The 20,076-nt window shown below is 39.8% G+C and overlaps 1 protein-coding gene across 1 annotated transcript in view; it reads right to left on the bottom strand.

Moving 5' to 3' along the window:
• Positions 1 to 7,341, bottom strand: part of FLT4 (fms related receptor tyrosine kinase 4) — a 336,901-nt gene extending 329,560 nt beyond the window's left edge. The window contains exon 1 of the mRNA XM_089670245.1: positions 6,840 to 7,341. Within this exon, the coding sequence (XP_089526371.1) occupies positions 6,840 to 6,897 (58 nt within the window). The 5' untranslated portion in view covers positions 6,898 to 7,341. The remainder of the gene's footprint in view (positions 1 to 6,839) is intronic.
• Between the last annotated feature and the right edge of the window lie 12,735 nt (positions 7,342 to 20,076).

The raw sequence follows: 20,076 nt of genomic DNA on the forward strand, positions 1-20,076 counted from the left end.
GTGCAAAATCAGGCGTATTTTCTGCATAGAAACCAATCAGCTTCCAGGTGTTATTGCCAAAGCTTCATTGAACAAGCTGAGGTTAGAAGCTGATTGGTTTCTATGTAGAGGTGAGAATGGTTTTGCACTCTCAAGCTTTAGTAAATAAACCCCAGTTTGTCCTCTTTGCCTTTTTTTCTCTGCTTTCCCTGACATGTTCCCCATTAATATACAGGCACTTAATCATTCAAACACATTTTTACCACATCTGATAGAGGTACTCTTTAGGATGTGACTGGAACACCCACTATACATCACTCTTCTTTCACATTCATAGCAAAACCTTCAAAGCTCCTTTTGTAATACTTTTGGATATATAGAAGTTAGGGGGCAATGTTAGCAGATGCTGCAGTGCTGCTTAGCTCCAGAAAAAAAAGATTGACAGGTTTTTTAACTCTACAATTGATGTTTCCACTGAGATTTGATATCTACATTATCCATAAACTTGTGACTTAGCAGACCATTGAAAAACCTTTAAAAAAAAAGACCACACATTTATAAAGTACAGCATTGTGGCACAATAAGAAAGATTGGTAGAGGAAAAAAAAGCAATTACTAGAAGGAGATTTCGTTCACGTGACCTGTCAAAGAGACATGACCAGTTCTCCTTAATTTGCTGAGCTCTGCCTACTGCAAATGTCAGAGAGACCTACATGGGGAACCACAGGCTCTACAATGTGGCCTGCAATCTCTTTTATGAAGCGGCCTCTTAGTCTTAATCTACCCAAAAAACATCTGTACCGGGTGATTGCTGTCTAGATAGAATTTTTAAGTAACAAGAATTGAATTATGATTCTAAGGGAATAATGAAGATCAGTGTCACAGTCAGAACATACCGGCCTTAAATATGTATTTATTGTTGGAGTTGTTGGAGAAAGGGGAGTAGCTACAACCTATAGGAGCTCTAATGCAAACCATGAACAGATATCTTCTCATTTGTAGGTTAACAACTTGTTATTCCACAATATAATTTACCGTGCTTTTTCAGTAGCTGGTTTTTTTTTTTTTATGCGCCCGTCTTGCTATCTCAACATTTATCCATCCTCTTCTCTTGGCGTGGACTCTGGACTAGCCATGGCAGAGTAGGAAACATACATTAGGGCCACTTTAGCCATATACCAATCAAAGGAAACTTGTGCTTCTAAAAATGTGTGTTGGAGGGATTTCCATTTTTGAGCTTCTTCTGAAAATGTTAGTTGATTTCCTGTTAACTTTATGAGCTAGTGACCCAAAACAAGTATGTAACAATTAAAGCCAAACTCCACTTTATTGAAACAAAGGGGACAGTACTAGTTCCAATCAGGAGTGAGCTGCCTACGTTGACAATGCTGCTCCTCCACAGATACAATTAAGTGGGTGGGCGTTGTCACTCTAGGAAAGGAAGTATGTTACTGCCAGGATCACCAGGAGAAAATAAGGGAAATAGTCTGAAAAAAGAAAACTAATGCAGCTGACACATCTAAGGACTGATAAGTGCAGCCCACATTGATGGTGCTGAGCAATCAGAATCCATCTGGTTTGTTCTGGAAGTGCTGAAATTGAAGAGGGAGAAGAGTAGGGATTTCAAGCTCCCAGACCACTGGGACGACTGCAGGGGTGCTGACAGCTGATTGTGAACCCCAGAGCTAAGTACAGAAGGGACCAGGAGGGTGTCCGCTGTTAGTTCACCTTTTCACATCTTTTGAATAAAACTTTTTTTAAACAAAATTCATTCTAGGTATCTCTTTAGTAAAGGTGTCTGTGTTTGTTTGTTTTTATAGGAAAACTATAATGGTTTTGGGTGAGTTTTACTTAATTTCTTTATGTTTCCTCTAAACTGTTGTTCTGCATATTTGTTATAATCTTTGTTTTCCGCATAAATATTTAATAGATAACAAAGGGTTATCAAAGCACTGTGAGTTAACTAAAGAGACAATACAGCAGATGATGGTCCCTTTCAGACACAGCTGTCTATCATTGAAACTTTGTTCTGAGCCCTTTGCTAGGGGATTTGCCTTTGTAAACACTAAGCTTTTTCAATGTGTAACACAGTGGAGGCAAACTATGGCACACGTGCCACAGGGTCCTCACTGTCGGCACCCAAGCCAAGTCGCGCCAGCATCGCCCTAGCAGCCGAGCATCAAATAACAGCATACATAGGGGCCATGTGCATGCTCGGAAAGGAGTAGCGGCGCCAGGCGATGACATCACAAGCCAAGTTTTCACATGGCCAGTCAGTGCGCTGCCAAGGATATATATATTGGACTGGTTGTGAGTTTTAATACATTCATTTTTATTAACACAAGATTTTAGCTTGTGTTGGTGGTCAGTGAAACTTTGCCCCCTTGTGCTGGTGATCAGTGGAACTTTGCCCCCTTGTGCTGGTGGTCAGTGGAAGCTCTGTTATTGAGTTTTTCTTTTAAGACAAAAGATGTTAATGTATGGGTTGTTTTTTTCTAAACTAAAACCTCAGTATTCAGGTTTAATTGCAGTGTTGGCACTTTGCGATAAATAAGTGGGTTTTGAGTTGCAGTTTGGGCACTCGGTCTCTAAAAGATTCCCCATCACTGAAGTAGTAAACAAGGAAAGGAGCCTAGAGCTCCCCCTGTTGTTCAGATAAAAGAATACATAAAAAAATCCACACTTATTTTTTCATATAGTACATAACTGACTAATAAAAGTAAAGCCTTTATTTTATTATTCTTATTTGTATTTCTGGTTGTGATTATAATGAATAACCTATATAATTTTAAAACCAACATATTTTCCCTTTACGTTGTGAATGATCATTTCATTGTATGCATTTGCTACTCCTGCATTCCATCCCATGCATTTGCTGCTCAAAAATAAACAAAACACTCCAAAGTCCATTTGCGGTTGGGTCCCACTGTTGTCACATACTGTAATCTGCTGTCACTATGTGGATGAGCCTGCTACATGAAGAAAGAGCATCATTTCAGAAATTGTGTGAAAGGTAAATGCTGCTATATGTTTAGCAAAGTAGATGTTTCACAAATGAGACATAAGCACACAACTTGTAAGTAAAGGAACAAAGGAAGTAATTAGTTGGGCTTTGATCTACTACTTAAATGCCATATATATATATAAATATATATATAAAATATACTGTATGTAATTTGCTAGTAACAACAGCTTGTAAGTGTCTTTGTAGGGAACAGAGTTCTCAGAAATCAGATTGATAGTATGACTTGAGATAATTAGAACAGGTAGAAGAGACAGCACTGGTGGTTTGACAAGAGCACCTGTCTTTGTCAATGTTCACTGAGAATGATCTATAACTGTTGTAACATGACAAGACCTACAAACGAGCCATTTCTGTAGCAGAAAGTGCACTATACAGTATATTTCATGACTTGAGAGTAGTACCTCTTGTGCAAAGGATTACAAATAGTAATAAATATAATGATTGACTTGTGGGGGTCAGAATTGACGGCTTTGTAGGAACAAACAAAAAGAAATGGCGATGTAACAACAAATCAGATTTTAGCAATGTCAATCTTGTGAAAGATAAATACTGCTCATTTGCTATATTTTCACTTAATACGCATATTTTCTCTTTTCTTTCCTCTTTGCCTTAATATGCCCAGTAGTTTAGTTCCAACTCTTTGGTAGTTCATTGATAAAATGAAATATCTTGTAACATTTATAACTTGCAGATTGAGTTATAGTAAAAAGAAATAAAGGTATAGTAAGTAAGCGCGGTGGTCAAGTATATGAAAAGATTTTAACGTAAAGATGACTAAGATTCAGAAAAGTCGTTGAGATCAGAATTTATTTGACAATTTATAAAAATAATTTCTATTATAAACATATTAGGTAGATAGGTATATACTGTAGATAGACAGATAGATAGATAGACAGACAGACAGAGATAGAGAGAGAGATAGATAGATAGATAGATAGATAGATAGATAGATAGATAGATAGATAGATAGATAGATAGAAATAAAGGGGATAGATAGATAGATAGATAGATAGATAGATAGATAGATAGATAGATAGATAGATAGATAGATACTGTAGATAGATAGATAGATAGATAGATAGATAGATAGATAGATAGATAGATAGATAGATATAGAGGGGATAGATAGATAGATAGATAGATAGATAGATAGATACTGTAGACAGACAGATAGATACTGTAGATAGATAGATAAATAGATAGATAGATAGATAGATACTGTAGATAGACAGATAGATACGATAGATAGATAGATAGATAGATAGATAGATAGATAGATAGATAGATACTGTAGATAGACAGATAGATACAATAGATAGATAGATAGATAGATAGATAGATAGATAGATAGATAGATACTGTAGACAGACAGATAGATACTGTAGATAGATAGATAGATAGATAGATAGATAGATAGATAGACAGATAGATAGATACTGTAGACAGACAGATAGATACTGTAGATAGATAGATAGATAGATAGATAGATAGATAGATAGATAGATAGATATCACAAATTTGATTTATGAAGTTTCAGAAAGAAAGACTATAGAAATTGAAAATAGTGTTTATAGCTAACATTTTTTTGTGAATTTGTAATCAAAGATATTGTAAGTTCTTGTAGCTGTCACAATATTTGTTGGATTTCTAAATGAGATGCATGGATTAAATGAAGTAGAAATTCTACTTTTAAAGGGATCCTATCAGAATAGAAGTGTGAAAGATTTCACTGAAACTTAATTTTAGAGCTGTTATCTTCATCCTTACTGCTACACCTAGAAAGTCATTGGTGTGGGCAGCAGAACTCCACATTGGTTTCTTGTAATTTGTAAAGTATGAATGAGGAGCCTCCTAGTTTGCACCCTTCAAAATGCATTGACATCTCCTATGTTTGTATTCTGACAGGTTCCTTTAATGTTTTTATGGCACACAAGGCAGCTGTAGCACAATAATGCAATTTAAAAAAAGACTTTGCATTACTGTTGTGATTAGAAAACGCTTAAGGTTTTTATTACAAAGTAAAAGCAAAGGGCAGCAGCCTATCATAGTCAAACCCAAGTCATCCATCATGTCATTTTTTTCATGGTATTGGTTACTATGGGTTACAGCATTTTATTCATTATCATTGCGTTAAATAATTCAGTGTCCCAGACATGGACAGCTCAGTTGTACTTGACGTGTGTTAGGGATGGACATCATTTTATATTTCCCTGGAAGTCTTTGAAAGAGACCAAAAATCTACGACAGCTGAGCTGGCATTTTGCCATAGAAGAACAAATACGTATATGTCACTTCTAGTATATGTTATTAAACATATGCCTACAGATCGAGAGACAACAGATGTCCACCAAGTTTAGCTTGCTTGATATATTAGGGGTTAAGTAGTTAGTACGACAGTGTTTAATTAAGAGTTTGAGGTTGTGGTGTAGCTCTTATAAAAGTTCAAATAGTTCCTAGTGATTAGCTGTGATGTGCATTTTACAGTCTAAATCCTATGTAAGCCATTCCCTGACAATAACAGATGTTGCATGATGTTTATGGGCGTTTGGAAACAGGGGTCTACTGCGGTCAAGATTTTGCCTTGTTTACATTTTGGGTGTAACAGGCCAACATATGGTTTACTTGTGCTGTGTGTTAATAATTTGTGATTTCATTTCAGAACTGAGATGGACATGTTGCACTCTTAGGCTAGTCATGCATCATAAACTGAATTATCGGAACCAGCAGCGCTGCTTCCAATAGCAAGTAACCAGGTTCTAGCTTTAATCCTCTGATCTGCAATGACAGCATGAGACAACGCTTCTGATTGGGTGCTGTTGGCTATAGCTCTTTTTGGCTCAAGTCTTTGTAAATCACTTTATAAGGCAGATCCTGAATACTGCGTACTGTTCCACTATTAAATTCTAGTAACATAACCATCACAATACATTCAAATACGATAGCTGTAAGAAATATTTATTTATTGAAATACAAAGTGTTTAAGCATAGATGACAGAGCAGTAAGAAACACTAAATTTGTTACCGCTGCCCTTTCTTCCAAAATAAAAGGAATTTTAAAGTGAAAATGATCTACGTTCAGATTCAGTTAAAAAATTCCTAGACAAAATGGCAAAATTAGGGTCAGGTGTCCATTCTGCTGTACCTGCCTGCTATTCCCCAACAGGGATTATACATATGAAATCTTTAATCACTTAGGAGCATGAAATGATACCCTTATCAGTAACCTTTGCGGTTAATTGCTTGATTGTAAGCTTCTGTGAACAGAACCCTTCCAATATTTGCTTCACTGTTTGTTTATTAGCATTAACTCCTTCATGCTCATGTCTTTTACAATACTGCAGAAAATCTTCACTCTATAACAAATAAAACGGATAATAATACAAATAATAAGCAGATAATAAGCAGCACTTCACATGAGTCTGAGTCGTAGTCCCAATCTGGGACTACAGTGAAAGGTTTATTCCACTGAGAAAAGGGGACAATCTTTGGGGGCTCAATTACAAATATTTTCATCTCTCAAAAGCATTAAATGAATTCCTTGCTGGCTGTTCATTTTCAACACAAGGGGTTAATTTCCCTTTACTAAGTGAATAAAGATCTCACGCGGAACTGAGACCTCAAATTAAGCTTTTTTCAGGACCGCTGGAAAATCTCTTACAGCTGATGCAATTTTGTCGCAACAAGTGCTGATCTCCCATTTGACCCTTACACTACCCAATTACTGTCAACAATGCTTGAATTCTTGAAGATCATTTGTTTGCACAATACAGCAATCATACAAGCTCTTATTTAACACGCAAAGCAGATTCGCATTTAAAGAGACTGAACCTCTTACCTGTCCTGTCAACAGTAGCCAGCCATATGCCGAAAAGCACGCAGAGGACTCTCTTCATTTCCAGTGTTCCCCTCCGCAGAGATTTCCGTATCACCACCAGAAAAAAAAGACAAAAAAAAACCTCAATCTGACAATTTTATTCCCAGGAAAAAAAGTGAAAAAAAAGAAAAAGGGTGTAGAAGAGACCCAAAAAGCAACCGCCGTCAGTAGGGCCACCAGTGTTCAAAAAGAGTGTCACTGTTTGCTGTCTGTTACCAGTAGTGACCGCATCGCTTTAACTAGAAATACTGGACACAGGTGGGAGAGTACCTTGAAGAATATGTCAAATTTGTACTCCCAAATGCTTCTGCCTGAGGATGTGCTGAATGAGAATTAAAGAATCCTTTGGACTTCAGAGGAAACTTTTGTGTGTGTGACTGTGTGTGCACGGGGATGAGGATGCATTATACAACAGCTTCCTTTTCCTATGTGTGTTATTAGACGGAGCTCTCTCTGTATTTCCACCAAGCTGCCAGGAAAAAAAAAAACTTTTAAAGTACAGCACTTTTGAAAAGGAGGGATAAGGGGGTGGGGAGGATAGAAGTTCCTGTGTGAATGTATTTATTATTGTTTTAATCTGCTGCTTGCTGCAGACTAGTTTATGAACACCCCAGCCTCTATGATGTAAAGGCATAACTGCCGACATTTGAGTATAGTTTCAATGGACATTGCTGCTGGGTATGTATTGCTAAGGTTTGCCACAGATGTGCAGATCTCTAAGTACTGATGATGAGCTGTAAATGGACATCTACTTGTGTTAGGACCTATCAGCTGCAGTACTTCTCTCAGACTCACTGGATGAATAGATGTGACGTATGGAGTTGGTCACAGGGATTTTCCAAATCTTGGACTTTAAATAAATATAAACCTAATTGCTAAAACCTTTCATAAGCTTTACCATTTAAGGTATATATATAAAACTTTTTGCGCCGCTACTAGAAAAGATGGGACTATTGGGACAGCAGCACATACCTGGCTATACCACTAGCAAAAAACAACAAACAGAAAATTGATGTTGCGCTAATCATAATAATGCCACAGACATTCCAAAACAAATAATGAGATGAAAAGACAATAGTTAATACACCATAACATAATCAGTAAATAGAAGGAATATGGGAGTGAAGGGAAAGGTGAAATAATAAAGGTCCAAAATGAGGACCAAAAGGTGTAACAGACAATAAACCATGACTGTGGGCAAAACGCACAGAAATGATCATGGAAAAAAAAAATTAAAAAACAGTAATAGTGGTACATATGAGTCCATCATAGCATAAATGAAATAACGTGAATACAACTAATGGGAAAGTGGAGCAAAATGTGAAAAATACAAAATGAAGTGCTTAATTATTAAAAGTGGACAAACCACTTATCACAGAAAAATGCCAATAACAACGCACAGTGAGGCCAAAAATTGTGACCATGCAGCTAAAGGGTCATAACACAATGTGCATCAAAAGGCCATGTGACATAAAACGACTAATAAAACGACTAATAAGTGACCATATAAATATCATAAATAAATGTGGCAAACATATATAGAGTGCAACTAGTATAAAACAGAAAATGGTAACATAAACGCACAGTGAAACCAAATGAATGTATTACTGTGCACCGTAAAATACAATAACACAATGAAGAAATAAATAACATGTGACTAAAAAAAAATAGCATAAATGCGACATAAAGTCCACGTGCTAAAACGTCCAACAAAAACGCATCCAAAAAAAAAACGTGGATATGTAAATGATTAGTCAATCCCACACCAGCTAAAATGCCTCCTTACCTCCCAGGGGGCCAAAAGGCTTTCAGGACACTCACTGCAAGGGCCCTTTAAGTGGAATCCCAAAAGGCGATGTAGGGATGATATCTCCCTCACTGGTGGACCATACTGTTCAGCGATGGTAATATATCTTTCACCTTTGGACATGAAAATCAGCCAGCGCACAGAACTCCTGCCAGGGGGTCGTTGGACCACAAAAAACAGCCAGCTCACAGCACTCCCAGGGAGGCAAGAAAAAGTGCTTCCATAGTGTAATATTGTAAATGAATCAAATTTATTGTAAAGACAAATGCGCACTTACATGGGCACAGATCAAATAAGGCATCAATCACATGTGCTGATATTGGCGCACTCTCATCGTGCATTACCGTGATGCACCATGTATTTATTTAGAAAACAAATAGATATATACTCACAAACCAAAAGAGAATAAAAACAGAATAGGTGGTCTGCAATATCAGTCCAATGCAATACTGTGCCCTAAATAGAGATAAGCTGATGTGTTTCGGGAGACGAACTCCCTTCTCCAGCTCTGAAGAAGGGAGTTCGTCTCCCGAAACACGTCAGCTTATCTCTATTTAGGGCACAGTATTGCATTGGAATGATATTGTGGACCACCTATTCTGTATTTATTCTCTTTTGGTTTGTGAGTATATATCTATTTGTTTTCTCAATAAATACATGGTGTACCACGGTAATGCACGATCAGAGTGCGCCCTTGTTTGCTTTTGTTCACCAGTACCCAGATTTCCCGATCTTTGAAGGGCTGCACCTCACTGTTTGGCCTTCCGAATACACTTTAGTCTGCATGAAGATTTGAGCGCTGGTTTCGTTTGTTTTTGGATTACATGTGCTGCTATGGGTGTACTGAGTGTACAAATATGGCTGCGGACATTCGTGTCGGAAATGGCGTCAACACATTCCAATCTCTGACCTACGCATTACATCACTGTCATGTGACTTCATACGACTTAAGGCGCCACTTTACCTCGCTTTTTTTTCTTGCACTTTTTTTTTGCATGTTTTCATGCAACACACATATGGCAGCCCACTCATTTGAATGTGCCTTCCCTACACGCGACAAACGCTCCAAAAGAAATTCCTTCACTTTTTCAAACGTTGTGCTTTTTTATTACTGTGAATTTGGTACGTTTGCCACATACGAAAATGGGCATTTGGTGGCCACGTTTGGGTTTCCATTAACAATAAATGGCACCACAAGTGTGACATATGTGAATCAGACAGGAATGCGCTGCATGTTCCTATGCAATTCACATGCAGTTCTGTGCAATGCAATTTCAGCCTATTCATTTTGAATGGGATGAAAATACTTTGCACCGCACCAAGAGTAGTGCATGCATTACTTTGGAAACACACTGCAACTGTACTTTTGTACCATGCAATCTAGTGCAGGCTAACGCACTGCATTTTTGACCTGCATTTAGCTTTGCACTGACGCCTACTGTAGATCGCAAGGGCACTGAATGCAGGTTTCCTGCATAGCATTCTAGCGTTAACAGGGTTTTAAAGTGATATTAAAGACAAGTTAAAAAAACATGTCATACTTACCTGTGCAGTGGTGTTGCACAAAGCAACCCCGATCCTCCTCTTCTTGAGTCCCCTGCCGGTGCTCCTGGGCCCTCCCTCCTGCCAAGTGCCTCCAAAGCAAGCAGCTGGGTATGGGGGGCACCAAAGTAGGCTCGCTCCCAAGCCGCTGCTCTGCCTGTCCATTCACACACAGAGCCGCGGCTCTGCCCCACCCCCTCTCTCTTCTCATTGGCTCACTGGCTGTGATTGAGAGCAGAGCCAATGGAGGGAGAGTACCCAGAGAGCTGAGACTCTCACATCTCTGGATCGTGAATCCATGAAGATAAAAAAACCTTGAGCCTTTACAACCACTTTAAAGCAGACCTTTACTCCCAAAATTGCCTTTTTCCCTCCTCTATTTACATTTTTTTCACTTTAGCCTGTCTCTGACAAGTCCCTGCTCCTGTAGGCTCCTTGAATATCCATGTCATATATCTCAAGAGGTTGCTGAGCATGGAAACACAGCGAATGGAGGCAAGCGCACCTGGATACACATCATTTGGCGCCAGCTGCATGAAACCAGACAACACAGTCAGCTCCTGATAATTTAGGAAGGGAAGAAGTGGTGCAACACCCAGGGTAAGGCATGATGAGTATATTTTTTGAAGATATTTTTTGAAGATAACCCTGCAAAGAGGATTGGATGGGATAGAAGAAAAAACATGCTGGCATCTTGTTAGTTCCTCTAATAGTTCTAAATCTACAGATTTCAATTAAGTAATAACTGGTGATCCTGCCATGGAGGTGATCCTGCCATACTTGTTCTGGCAGTTCCTGTTATAGAAAGACAATGTTCTGTCCCTTGTGTTCATTCATGATCCGCTGGATAAATTGCCCTGACAATTACAAACAGCCATCACTGGAGTGCATATGCGTAGACAGGAAATACCCGTAAAGAGTGACGGAGATCAACAGCACTGAGATGAAGTATACAATGAAAAAAAAGTGAACACAAGTATTTTATTTTAAAAATGGCAATTGTTTATGATTTAGCAAATACAGTAATTCAGTAAGGTTTTATGTGTTCTTTTAATTCATCAGCAGTCCTTTCTTCCATGACTTATAGATCTGTAAAACTAGCTATACATTTTCACTTCAGGTTTACATTGCTTTTAAATGCTAATTTCACCAACTTGATATTTTAGTTATAGGTGGAGTCTAGTGGTTTGACTTATCTCTTGGCCTTAGATGTCTTGGATATTCCAACAGTGGGATCTCCCTTCCAATGATATTTTTGCATGATTTTGCTGTATACTCCAAACTTTGCCTGTTGTTACAGTGCCAATAATTAAATAAATAAATAACCCAACAGGGATATTGGAACCCCTCATAATGGTCAGAACAAGTATGTAGACTCAGGAAAAATGAATAATTACCAACAGAATTCCTGGGAGACATAGGAAAAAAACAGATGGTTCAAAATGTTAGCATCTAACAAGTTAACCAGTTTGGATCGAATAACACTTTAAAGTGGATGTAAAATCAAATAAAATGAGCCCACTTCACTCTGATCCTGTGCTTACTCAACCCCCTTAAACTCATGTAAGGTCAAGAAATCCTGAAATACCTATATTACCTATAGTAAATACTGTCCTGGTGGCTAGACAGATGACCAAATGCCAAAGCATAGATTTGGTAGAGGTGATAAGGGGGTTCAAACCTTTCTCCTGAAAGGTTTGAGCTGCATACTATATGTGTCTGTTAGACTCCTGTTCATGGCACAGTAAATAAAGCATATTTTGTGGGTCTAAGGATTGTGGCGTATGTTACTATGTACATAGTGGAAAGTCTCACACTTTAAGCCCCTGCCACTGTTAACACAATTTTACCACACCAACAATTTGCCATGCCACCTCATCGGTCTCCTTTGGGTTTCCAGGGGTAACCCAAGTCTTTCATAGTCCTAGCAAAGTCAAATGATGCTGATCGTATCCCCTTTCCCAGGAAAAAAAAATCAATTTCCCAGGGTCACATGATTAGAGTTTGGTGAAAAAAAAAATCTCCAGAAGAGGAATCACATGTAGTGCCCTGCCCTAGGCTGGATAAAAAATTTTTTTAGCTCTCCTGTACCCAGCTCGGCAGCAATTTATTTTGTAGGTCTGGTCAGGTCTTCCTAAGCCTTGGTGGTTGATTGTTTCTGCCTGCCTCTGAAAGAAACTTCCAGAAATAGTATAAGAGCGTTAGCCACTGGGTTATAAATATTTACCTGACCTCAGCCAATTTCTGCGAGCGGGTGTCCAGAAGGTGTGACTGGGGAGAAGATAAATGTTTAGGAAGGTCTGTTCAGAGCTCTCCTTCTCTTTCCCAAGGCCTGTCACCCTGGGAGGCAGCCCAGAAGAGCTGTTAGGCCTCAGCTTGTGCTTGGCTGAGGGCTTTGGAGGATTTAGACTTAAAGAAACTTGCTGGAAAACACTGCCTGTGAAGTTCAGCTGGAATATCGAACATTTCACTGAACTGTGAGCTATGAAAGCTGGTTGGGAGCTATCTCTAGACATTGTAAGTAGGACCTTTCTTGGAGCTCTAGGGTTTGAAGGTTAGATTGCTAGGTTGCTACATGGACTGTGACTGCTTTTACAGAGACTCTAAGGGGTTTATTTACTAAAGCTGGAGAGTCCAAATCAGACTCCCTTCTGCATAGAAACCAATCAGCTTCCAGGTTTCATTGCCAAAGCTTCATTGAACAAGCCAAGGTTGGAAGCTGATTGGTTTCTATGCAGAAGGGAGTCTGATTTTGGACTCTCCAGCTTTAGTAAATAAACCCCTAATTGTCTAGCTGTCCTCTCTACTTCTAGCATTACTTAAAGCGGAGTTCCAGTTGCACTGTGAAAAAATAAAAGTCAGCCGCTACAAAAACTGTAGCTGCTGACTTTTAAAAAAACAGCTACTCATCTGTCCCACGATCCCGCAGTGTCCTCCCCGCAGCCCGTTTTGCCAGCCGTCTGGTGTTCCAGGTGCCGGCATCTTCAGTGTGGGCATCTGGCTGTGACAGCTTGTGGCTTCACAGCCGGGTACCCACTGCACATGCATGAGTAGCGCTGCACTTCCTGTAATGGCCCCGCAGTCTTCTGGGACCTGTCACGTTTCCCAGAAGACTACGGGGAGGGTGGGGAGGAGGGCAACTTTCGTTTCTGATCGCCTTGGCGATTGCAGCGGAAGTGGGAGCGGGTACCTGTCAATTTCAGGTAGCCGCTCCCCCCCACTCCCCAAAGGTGGCAATCCTTAATGGGGAGCGGGGGACCAATCTTTAAAGCGGAACTTCCCCTTTTGGGTGGAGCTCTGCTTTAAGGCTGCTACTGGTGAACTTTGGTTGAGAATTTGTCCTCCTATTCCTCCATGTGTTTTCAAGTATCCTGCACACTCATCCCTCTACCTAGGGGATGATCCTGAAATTTGTCGGTGCGCTCTGGAGCTGTTACCTGAGCTGGCAGTCTCTGAACAGATAAGGGAGACCTGGGTCATTTTCAGCGGCCTATATGGTGGTGATCACTACACACAGTTTAGACTGAAGATGATCCTCATTTGACTGGTCACCCTGGGATCCGAATGTCGTGTAGCACTGTATTATAGGACTTCTGTAATTTTTTCATGATGTTCAAGGATGATTTTCAGATGCCTAATGAAGGGGTGATTCCTTGGCTAAAGAATTTGTCAGTCTTCACCGCAGACACAGCACTCACTATAGCATCAGTCCTGGTGGCTACTCTCTGCTTATGTGACTTTCAACCACCAGTCAGGTGAGAAACCCACCCTCCTCTAATTTATTGTGCACTTTTACTCATCTTTTAACTATGCCTCCCCTTAAGCTAGCCATACAAATAAAAAAAATGTTTAAATGTTGTACAGCAAATCTAAAAAATTGTTCATTAGAGAATTCGATCTTGCCATTATTGGATCGACTACTATCATTAGAAAGCCCTTAAAGTGTTACTAAACCCAGGACCCTGCATTCACTATATCTGGTCTCCCACAGTACACACAACATGGAAGTACAATTATTTTAGTAAATATTAACTGCTAAATACCTTTTCTCATCAGCAGTTACAGTATTGGGACATCTTTCAGTGTGCAGCAGAGCACTAATTAAAGTTTGTTGGAGGAGTTTTCATTCTCCCCTGATCACTCTATGAGGCTGCATAACTGCAGACCCTCTGTCTGGACAGTGCTGATTGGCCCTGTGTTGTTCACATGCACCCTCCCAAAAAAAAAACTCTCTGGAAATACACACTAAACCGAGCATGTGCAGAATGACTCATAGGGCTCTGTACTATCTGCAGATGGATTGGGGACAGTATAAAAAGTGGAGGATCAGAGAAAACAGCCTTTTTACACAATGCTGAGGATTAACCCCTCAGGCTTCACAATGGGTATATTACTGCATATACAGACTGATTTACTGTTGTGGGTTTAGTAACACTTTAAAATTTTGTCCATACCTGCTACTTGAATGGAATCCCAGACGTAATAAACAAGCTTCTTATGTGCCTAGAACATGCGTGCTAAAATATGTATGATTTTTCCTGAACAAAAACCACATTCACAGAATTTCATCTATTCAAGAAAAAATTTCCTTCCTGCTGCTTAGAATTTTCTAATCACTAAAAACAGTTAAGAGTCAATTTGATTCTACTAACTCTTAGAAAATTAAATGAATGTTCACAAGAGGGCAATTTTTTAATTTATAATCTATTGGTGTATGGACACTTTTAGTCATGCAAACCCCTTCTTACTGTTTTTGTTTTGGTCTTGCTTTCTGCATGGATGATGACCACGACAAGCACATTTGTAACTACACGAAAAATTGTTTATTAGGGAAGCTGTGCTAGTTGCTTAATCTAGCAGTTTTTTTTTTCAGGATCTGGCTATGAAGAGCCCCTGAACCCACCCCATCCATGAATTCTAGCCCATATGTTTGCTATTTGAAATTCTTTATATTAACAAACCCTAAGCAACACTTCAAAATATTAAAGGGAAACTAATAAAACTAAACATTAACTGACAGATATATATACAGCAAATAGGAACCATTTGGCCCTCCCAGTTTGCTGCTGCCCCTTCGTAAAGAAAAAATACACATTTGTCACAAGTATATTTTTCTATAAATATTCAGAAAAACATACTGAAATTAATTTATTTGCAATATATATGCATGTCTATCACCAGATCGACCTCAGCGGTAATGCTGTGCACTGTGCCTGCCTTAAAGTGTGAGCTTATCGGATGTTACTAAAACAGAACTTAAAGGATACATTCACATTTTAGAAAAAAATAATAATTGCACAGTTTTTTGTAGGTAAAAAAAAATTTGCTTTTATTATTTTTGCTGCAGGAGCCTGTAAACCAGTGCCGTGGTAGTTCATTGACGACTACAAGCTGACTTAGGTTGTCAGAAATTTTTGTCTCTCATTCACAGATGATTGTGAATGAGTGACATGACTAGGGGTGGACTGACAACTCATGGGGCCCCCAGGCAATAGGGGATCATGGGGCCCCTGTGTCCTTGCCCAAACTCAAAAAATCCTATGAAAAAGGTACCAGGGGCATCTCATGGGGCCCCCTACTGACCCCAGGCCCCCGGGCAGTGCCCGAGTTTCCAAATGGTCAGTCCGCCCCTGGACACGACCATTCTCTGCATGGCCACGTTTTTTTTTTTTAATTTGACAGCTAGCGGGGGAGAGATCCCCTACTAGCAGTCAAAGTGGGGAGCAGGGGGAGTGGGGGCCAGTCTGATCGTAACATGCAACATGTTACACCCTAAATACAGTATATCTTCCACAGTATGTGTATACTCAGTGCAAGATAGCAGGACATAAAGTGGAGTTTTAGTCCCTCCCTTTACTTTCAGCCCAATATGTTCAAAATAATAATAATCATAACATAGTCCGTGGTCCTGTGCGATTCAGGTGTGAACCAGCCTTTGGTCCCACAAAAATTCACTAGTTTATTCAAAACACATCACAAAACAATAGTGCAGCACTACACTATTGTTTTGTGTTGTTTATTATGCTATGTATTATGGTATTGTGCTAGCTGCTATGTTTTTAACAACCAACAGAGCCCTAGAGCATTTTTTTTCACTTCATTTTCATTCTTACTCATAACACTTAACTAACCAAACTAAAACATACCTTAAAATGCCAAAATAAACCCACTAATTAACAACCCTAACTATAACCTAACATAATCCCTTAAACAAGCCCTATATCAAAACTAAGGCTTCATGCACACGGCCAAAAATTTGGGTTCATTTCCCAACCCAGTAGCCACAGCTGCTGTGTTGCCCATAGAAATCAATTACAGGATGTGGCTGTAAGTGTCATCCTGTAATTCATTTTTATGGTCCAACCATGGCAAGCTCTGTTAGAGTTAGCTGTTGATGCCAAGTTGTGAGCATCAATAACCAGTGATCAATTATGTCTCCACTTGAAAATACATCCAATTTCCTACCCAGTTAGAACATTGTTACTTAAAGTGGTTCTAAAGACAGACAGTTTTTTTTTACTATTCTATGCATTAAGGCAAAAACCCTTCTGGGTGCAGCTACTTCCCCTCATCCTCCCTTATACTTACCTGAGCCCCATCTCAAACTATGCATGAGAGCAGCAGCTCTCACAGGTCTCTCTCTCTTCATTGACTCATACAGCAGAGGCAGCCATTGACTCCTGCAGCTGTCAATCACAGCCAGTGAGCCAATGAGAAGAGAGTGGGGGCGGGGCTATGCCATGCTGTGTGTGTGAATTGACAGTGTCCGTTCACAGGAGAATGGCTCAGCAGCAAGACTGCTTGAGTGTTCCCATAGCAAGAGGCTTGCTATCTTGCTATTGGGGGCAATCAGCAGGGGGGAGGAGTCAGGACTGTCAGTGGGGGACACAAAGAAAAGAGTTTTAGGGCTGATCTGTGCAAAACCATTGCAGAGTAGGTAAGTATAACATGTTTTTTTTTAATTACTATGTTTATAATCACTTTAAGCTAGCCATACATAGGTCTTTTTTTTTCCGTTCAACCAGCAGGTTGAATGAAAGCAAAATATTCAATTCCCCCATCCACACTCTCGATGACGGGGGAATCACTCCTACTGCGCTATTATATTCTGACAGTGAGGAGTCTTCCCCGCCATCAGAATACCCCGATCAGCATTGGGCGGCTATAGCCGGCAGTGCTTATCAAGATAAATTTTTCCAACAGGCTGGTTGTGCACAAGACAATGGATAGGTCAACTTGTGTACAACCAGCCTGTTCATACCTGGATTTAAATTTAGCCGGTCCCTGCTGAACTGACTCAATTTTGCTCCATATTTGGACAGCTTTATACAGGAAGTAAGAGAGAATCTCGCCAACAGAAACATAGAGCAATAAAGACGCAAAAGAAGTTCTAAAGCTGGCCATACATGGGTCTAAATTCGACCGATTTTCCGTCTGAAAATCGGACCTAAGAATAATCGGCCAATTTTCACTCTGTTAGTGGGTCAATGGCACCGGTCGATTTTTGTGGTTCCTCCCCTTTTCAGTGATCGAGCATGTTGGAAAATTCATGAAAAACTACTGATTTTCGACTCAATGATGGTCAAATCGTACGATCATTTTTCTGAAAAGAATATGCGCATGAGCCGTGACTTGGAAGGAACAGAAGTTTCGCCTGTTATATGGTGTGAACTTTATGACTTGGTTGGCCGATTTTCGAAATTTTCGAACCATGTATGGCCTGCATAATACTTCCAAACACTAAAATTATTTGCCCAGAGTTCCACTTTAATTGAATAGTACTTCAGATTTTAGTTGCTTGTGGTGTTGTAATGTTTGTAGCCTTCACAACTAATACATATGGTAAGGGAAGTTCAAATCTTTTTCTGTGTATGCTTAACTACTATCTTTTTTATGGTCTGTGAGCAGATAACCTATTTATACAAATATACTGAAAGGGATAAATCACACTAAGCTGAAGAGAGAAAAAAAAAGCTTTAGTCTTCAGATTTGTTTCCTGTTTAACCATTCTCCATTGAACAGGAAGTGATGTCACCTGCAGTGATACTGCATATGGCAGACACAGGAAAACAAGGATTATTTTCCTCTTGTCCTGAGTTCCTGCTTCTTGACATTTGCAGGCGTTGCTGTAAAGGAATATATGTTCTAAATATGCCTTTACATTAAAACATTCAAGTGACTTTCCTTCCCTTGGGGAACGATACTACACTGAGTTGCAGGGTGAATGGGTGTTTAACGCTGTCAACTGGACAAATAACATGTGTGGTGACATCACAGGCAAGACAGTCATGTGACAAAGTGGCCTCCGTAACAGGAAACCGCCGCAGGGCTGGTCCTTCTTTTCAAAGAGACAGACAAAAACAAAACATTCTACAGAATTGAGGGTACAGAACATAGACATGTCACACTGTATCTCTCTCCAACAGCTACACTATATAACAAAGGGTCAGTGACTCATTCTGCTTGCCAGACAAACAGTGAAAGGACTTCATTTTCCTTGTCTTCTGTGTGGTAGAAGAAATAACAACACTGCAATTGTTGTGGGCACAGTCTAGCATAAACTGTGCAGTAAAGTGACAACTACAAATTGTTTGAGAAGCTAAATAAAAAAAAATTACAAGGAGAAATTAACCATTTCTAATCATTTATAAATAATTTTCAGAGTTGGTCTATCTAACCTTGATGCAGACTGTAGCAACAAAGCATCATTTAACAAATTATTTTATTAGACTGCAGTAAAAACATATTTTTGCGTTGTAGTTTTAAAGGAGTTTCTTTAAACCTAGCCCCCCAGTTTACTTCCCCAGTCCCCACCACTCCTTGGCTCTAATGGAACATCTGTGCAACAGCTGATGCATCTGGGTATGAGGGAGCATATGACCTCCTCCCATAATACATCACTACTAAGGCCCTCCATGTTTTTGCCAGGCCCAAACATTGTCACATGAGAAGCACATGTCATGAACCCTTTGCAAAGTTCAACAGTGGAGCTTATACACAGGATTTGAACAGTATAAACGTGTGGGGGGCTGTGGGGTAGGTTTGTTTGAGTGGGTTGGAAGGTAGGCTTAAAAAGAAGACCTAAACCCATTTCTACAACAAGTTCTCACCTGCCTTCTTCCCTCACCCTTCTACATAATTGCAGAAATATATATTTTTTTTGTAAACTGTAAGTTACTTGTGTTTTTCAGCTTTGTTTCCCTAATCTACACCTAGGCAAGGATGCCTCTTGGTATGTCTGCGGCACACGTACCAGGAGGCTGTGAGCTGGATTCTGCTAATGCTGGCAGTAGGCCGGCAGAGCGCCGCTGCATGTCTATGCATGCATAGATCACCTGGTGCATGTGCAGACATGCTGTAGTCTAGTAGGACGTAGCAGACACAAGTGAGTGCCAGATCTCCCTCCAAGATGGCATCTCATGACTGATAAAGGGGTCCTGGTCAGAATTGTTGTACTTGGTCCTTTGTGATGTGATCTTTTTGCAATAAACGTTTTGGACAACATTTGATGATCCATGGTGTGCTTGTGGATCTGTGCATTCACTTCACAGAGGATTTGGCGTATGTGGGTTCTGTCTGGTCTATGGGACCCAGCTGACACAAGGGATGTGTCTCTACATGTGCCATATCTCCCTCCATGATGACAGGACTGGAATCAGTGCAGGGTAAGTGGAACTTCACTCGCAAGAAGACAACACTGGACTCCGTTGACTAGTAAGTATGTTTTCTGTTTAACTTTGCTTGAGGTGAGTGTAGCCGTATTAGTGCACTTGCGACAGAAACAATTGAGTACTGACGTGATACTTTTTTTATTTCCACTAACATACAATTTTGAGGACAAGCTTTCGG

The sequence above is a fragment of the Staurois parvus genome, unplaced genomic scaffold, assembly GCF_062004578.1.
Source record: "Staurois parvus isolate SC_StPar_1 unplaced genomic scaffold, SC_StPar_1.0 ptg000088l, whole genome shotgun sequence".
Taxonomy (NCBI): Eukaryota; Metazoa; Chordata; class Amphibia; order Anura; family Ranidae; genus Staurois; species Staurois parvus.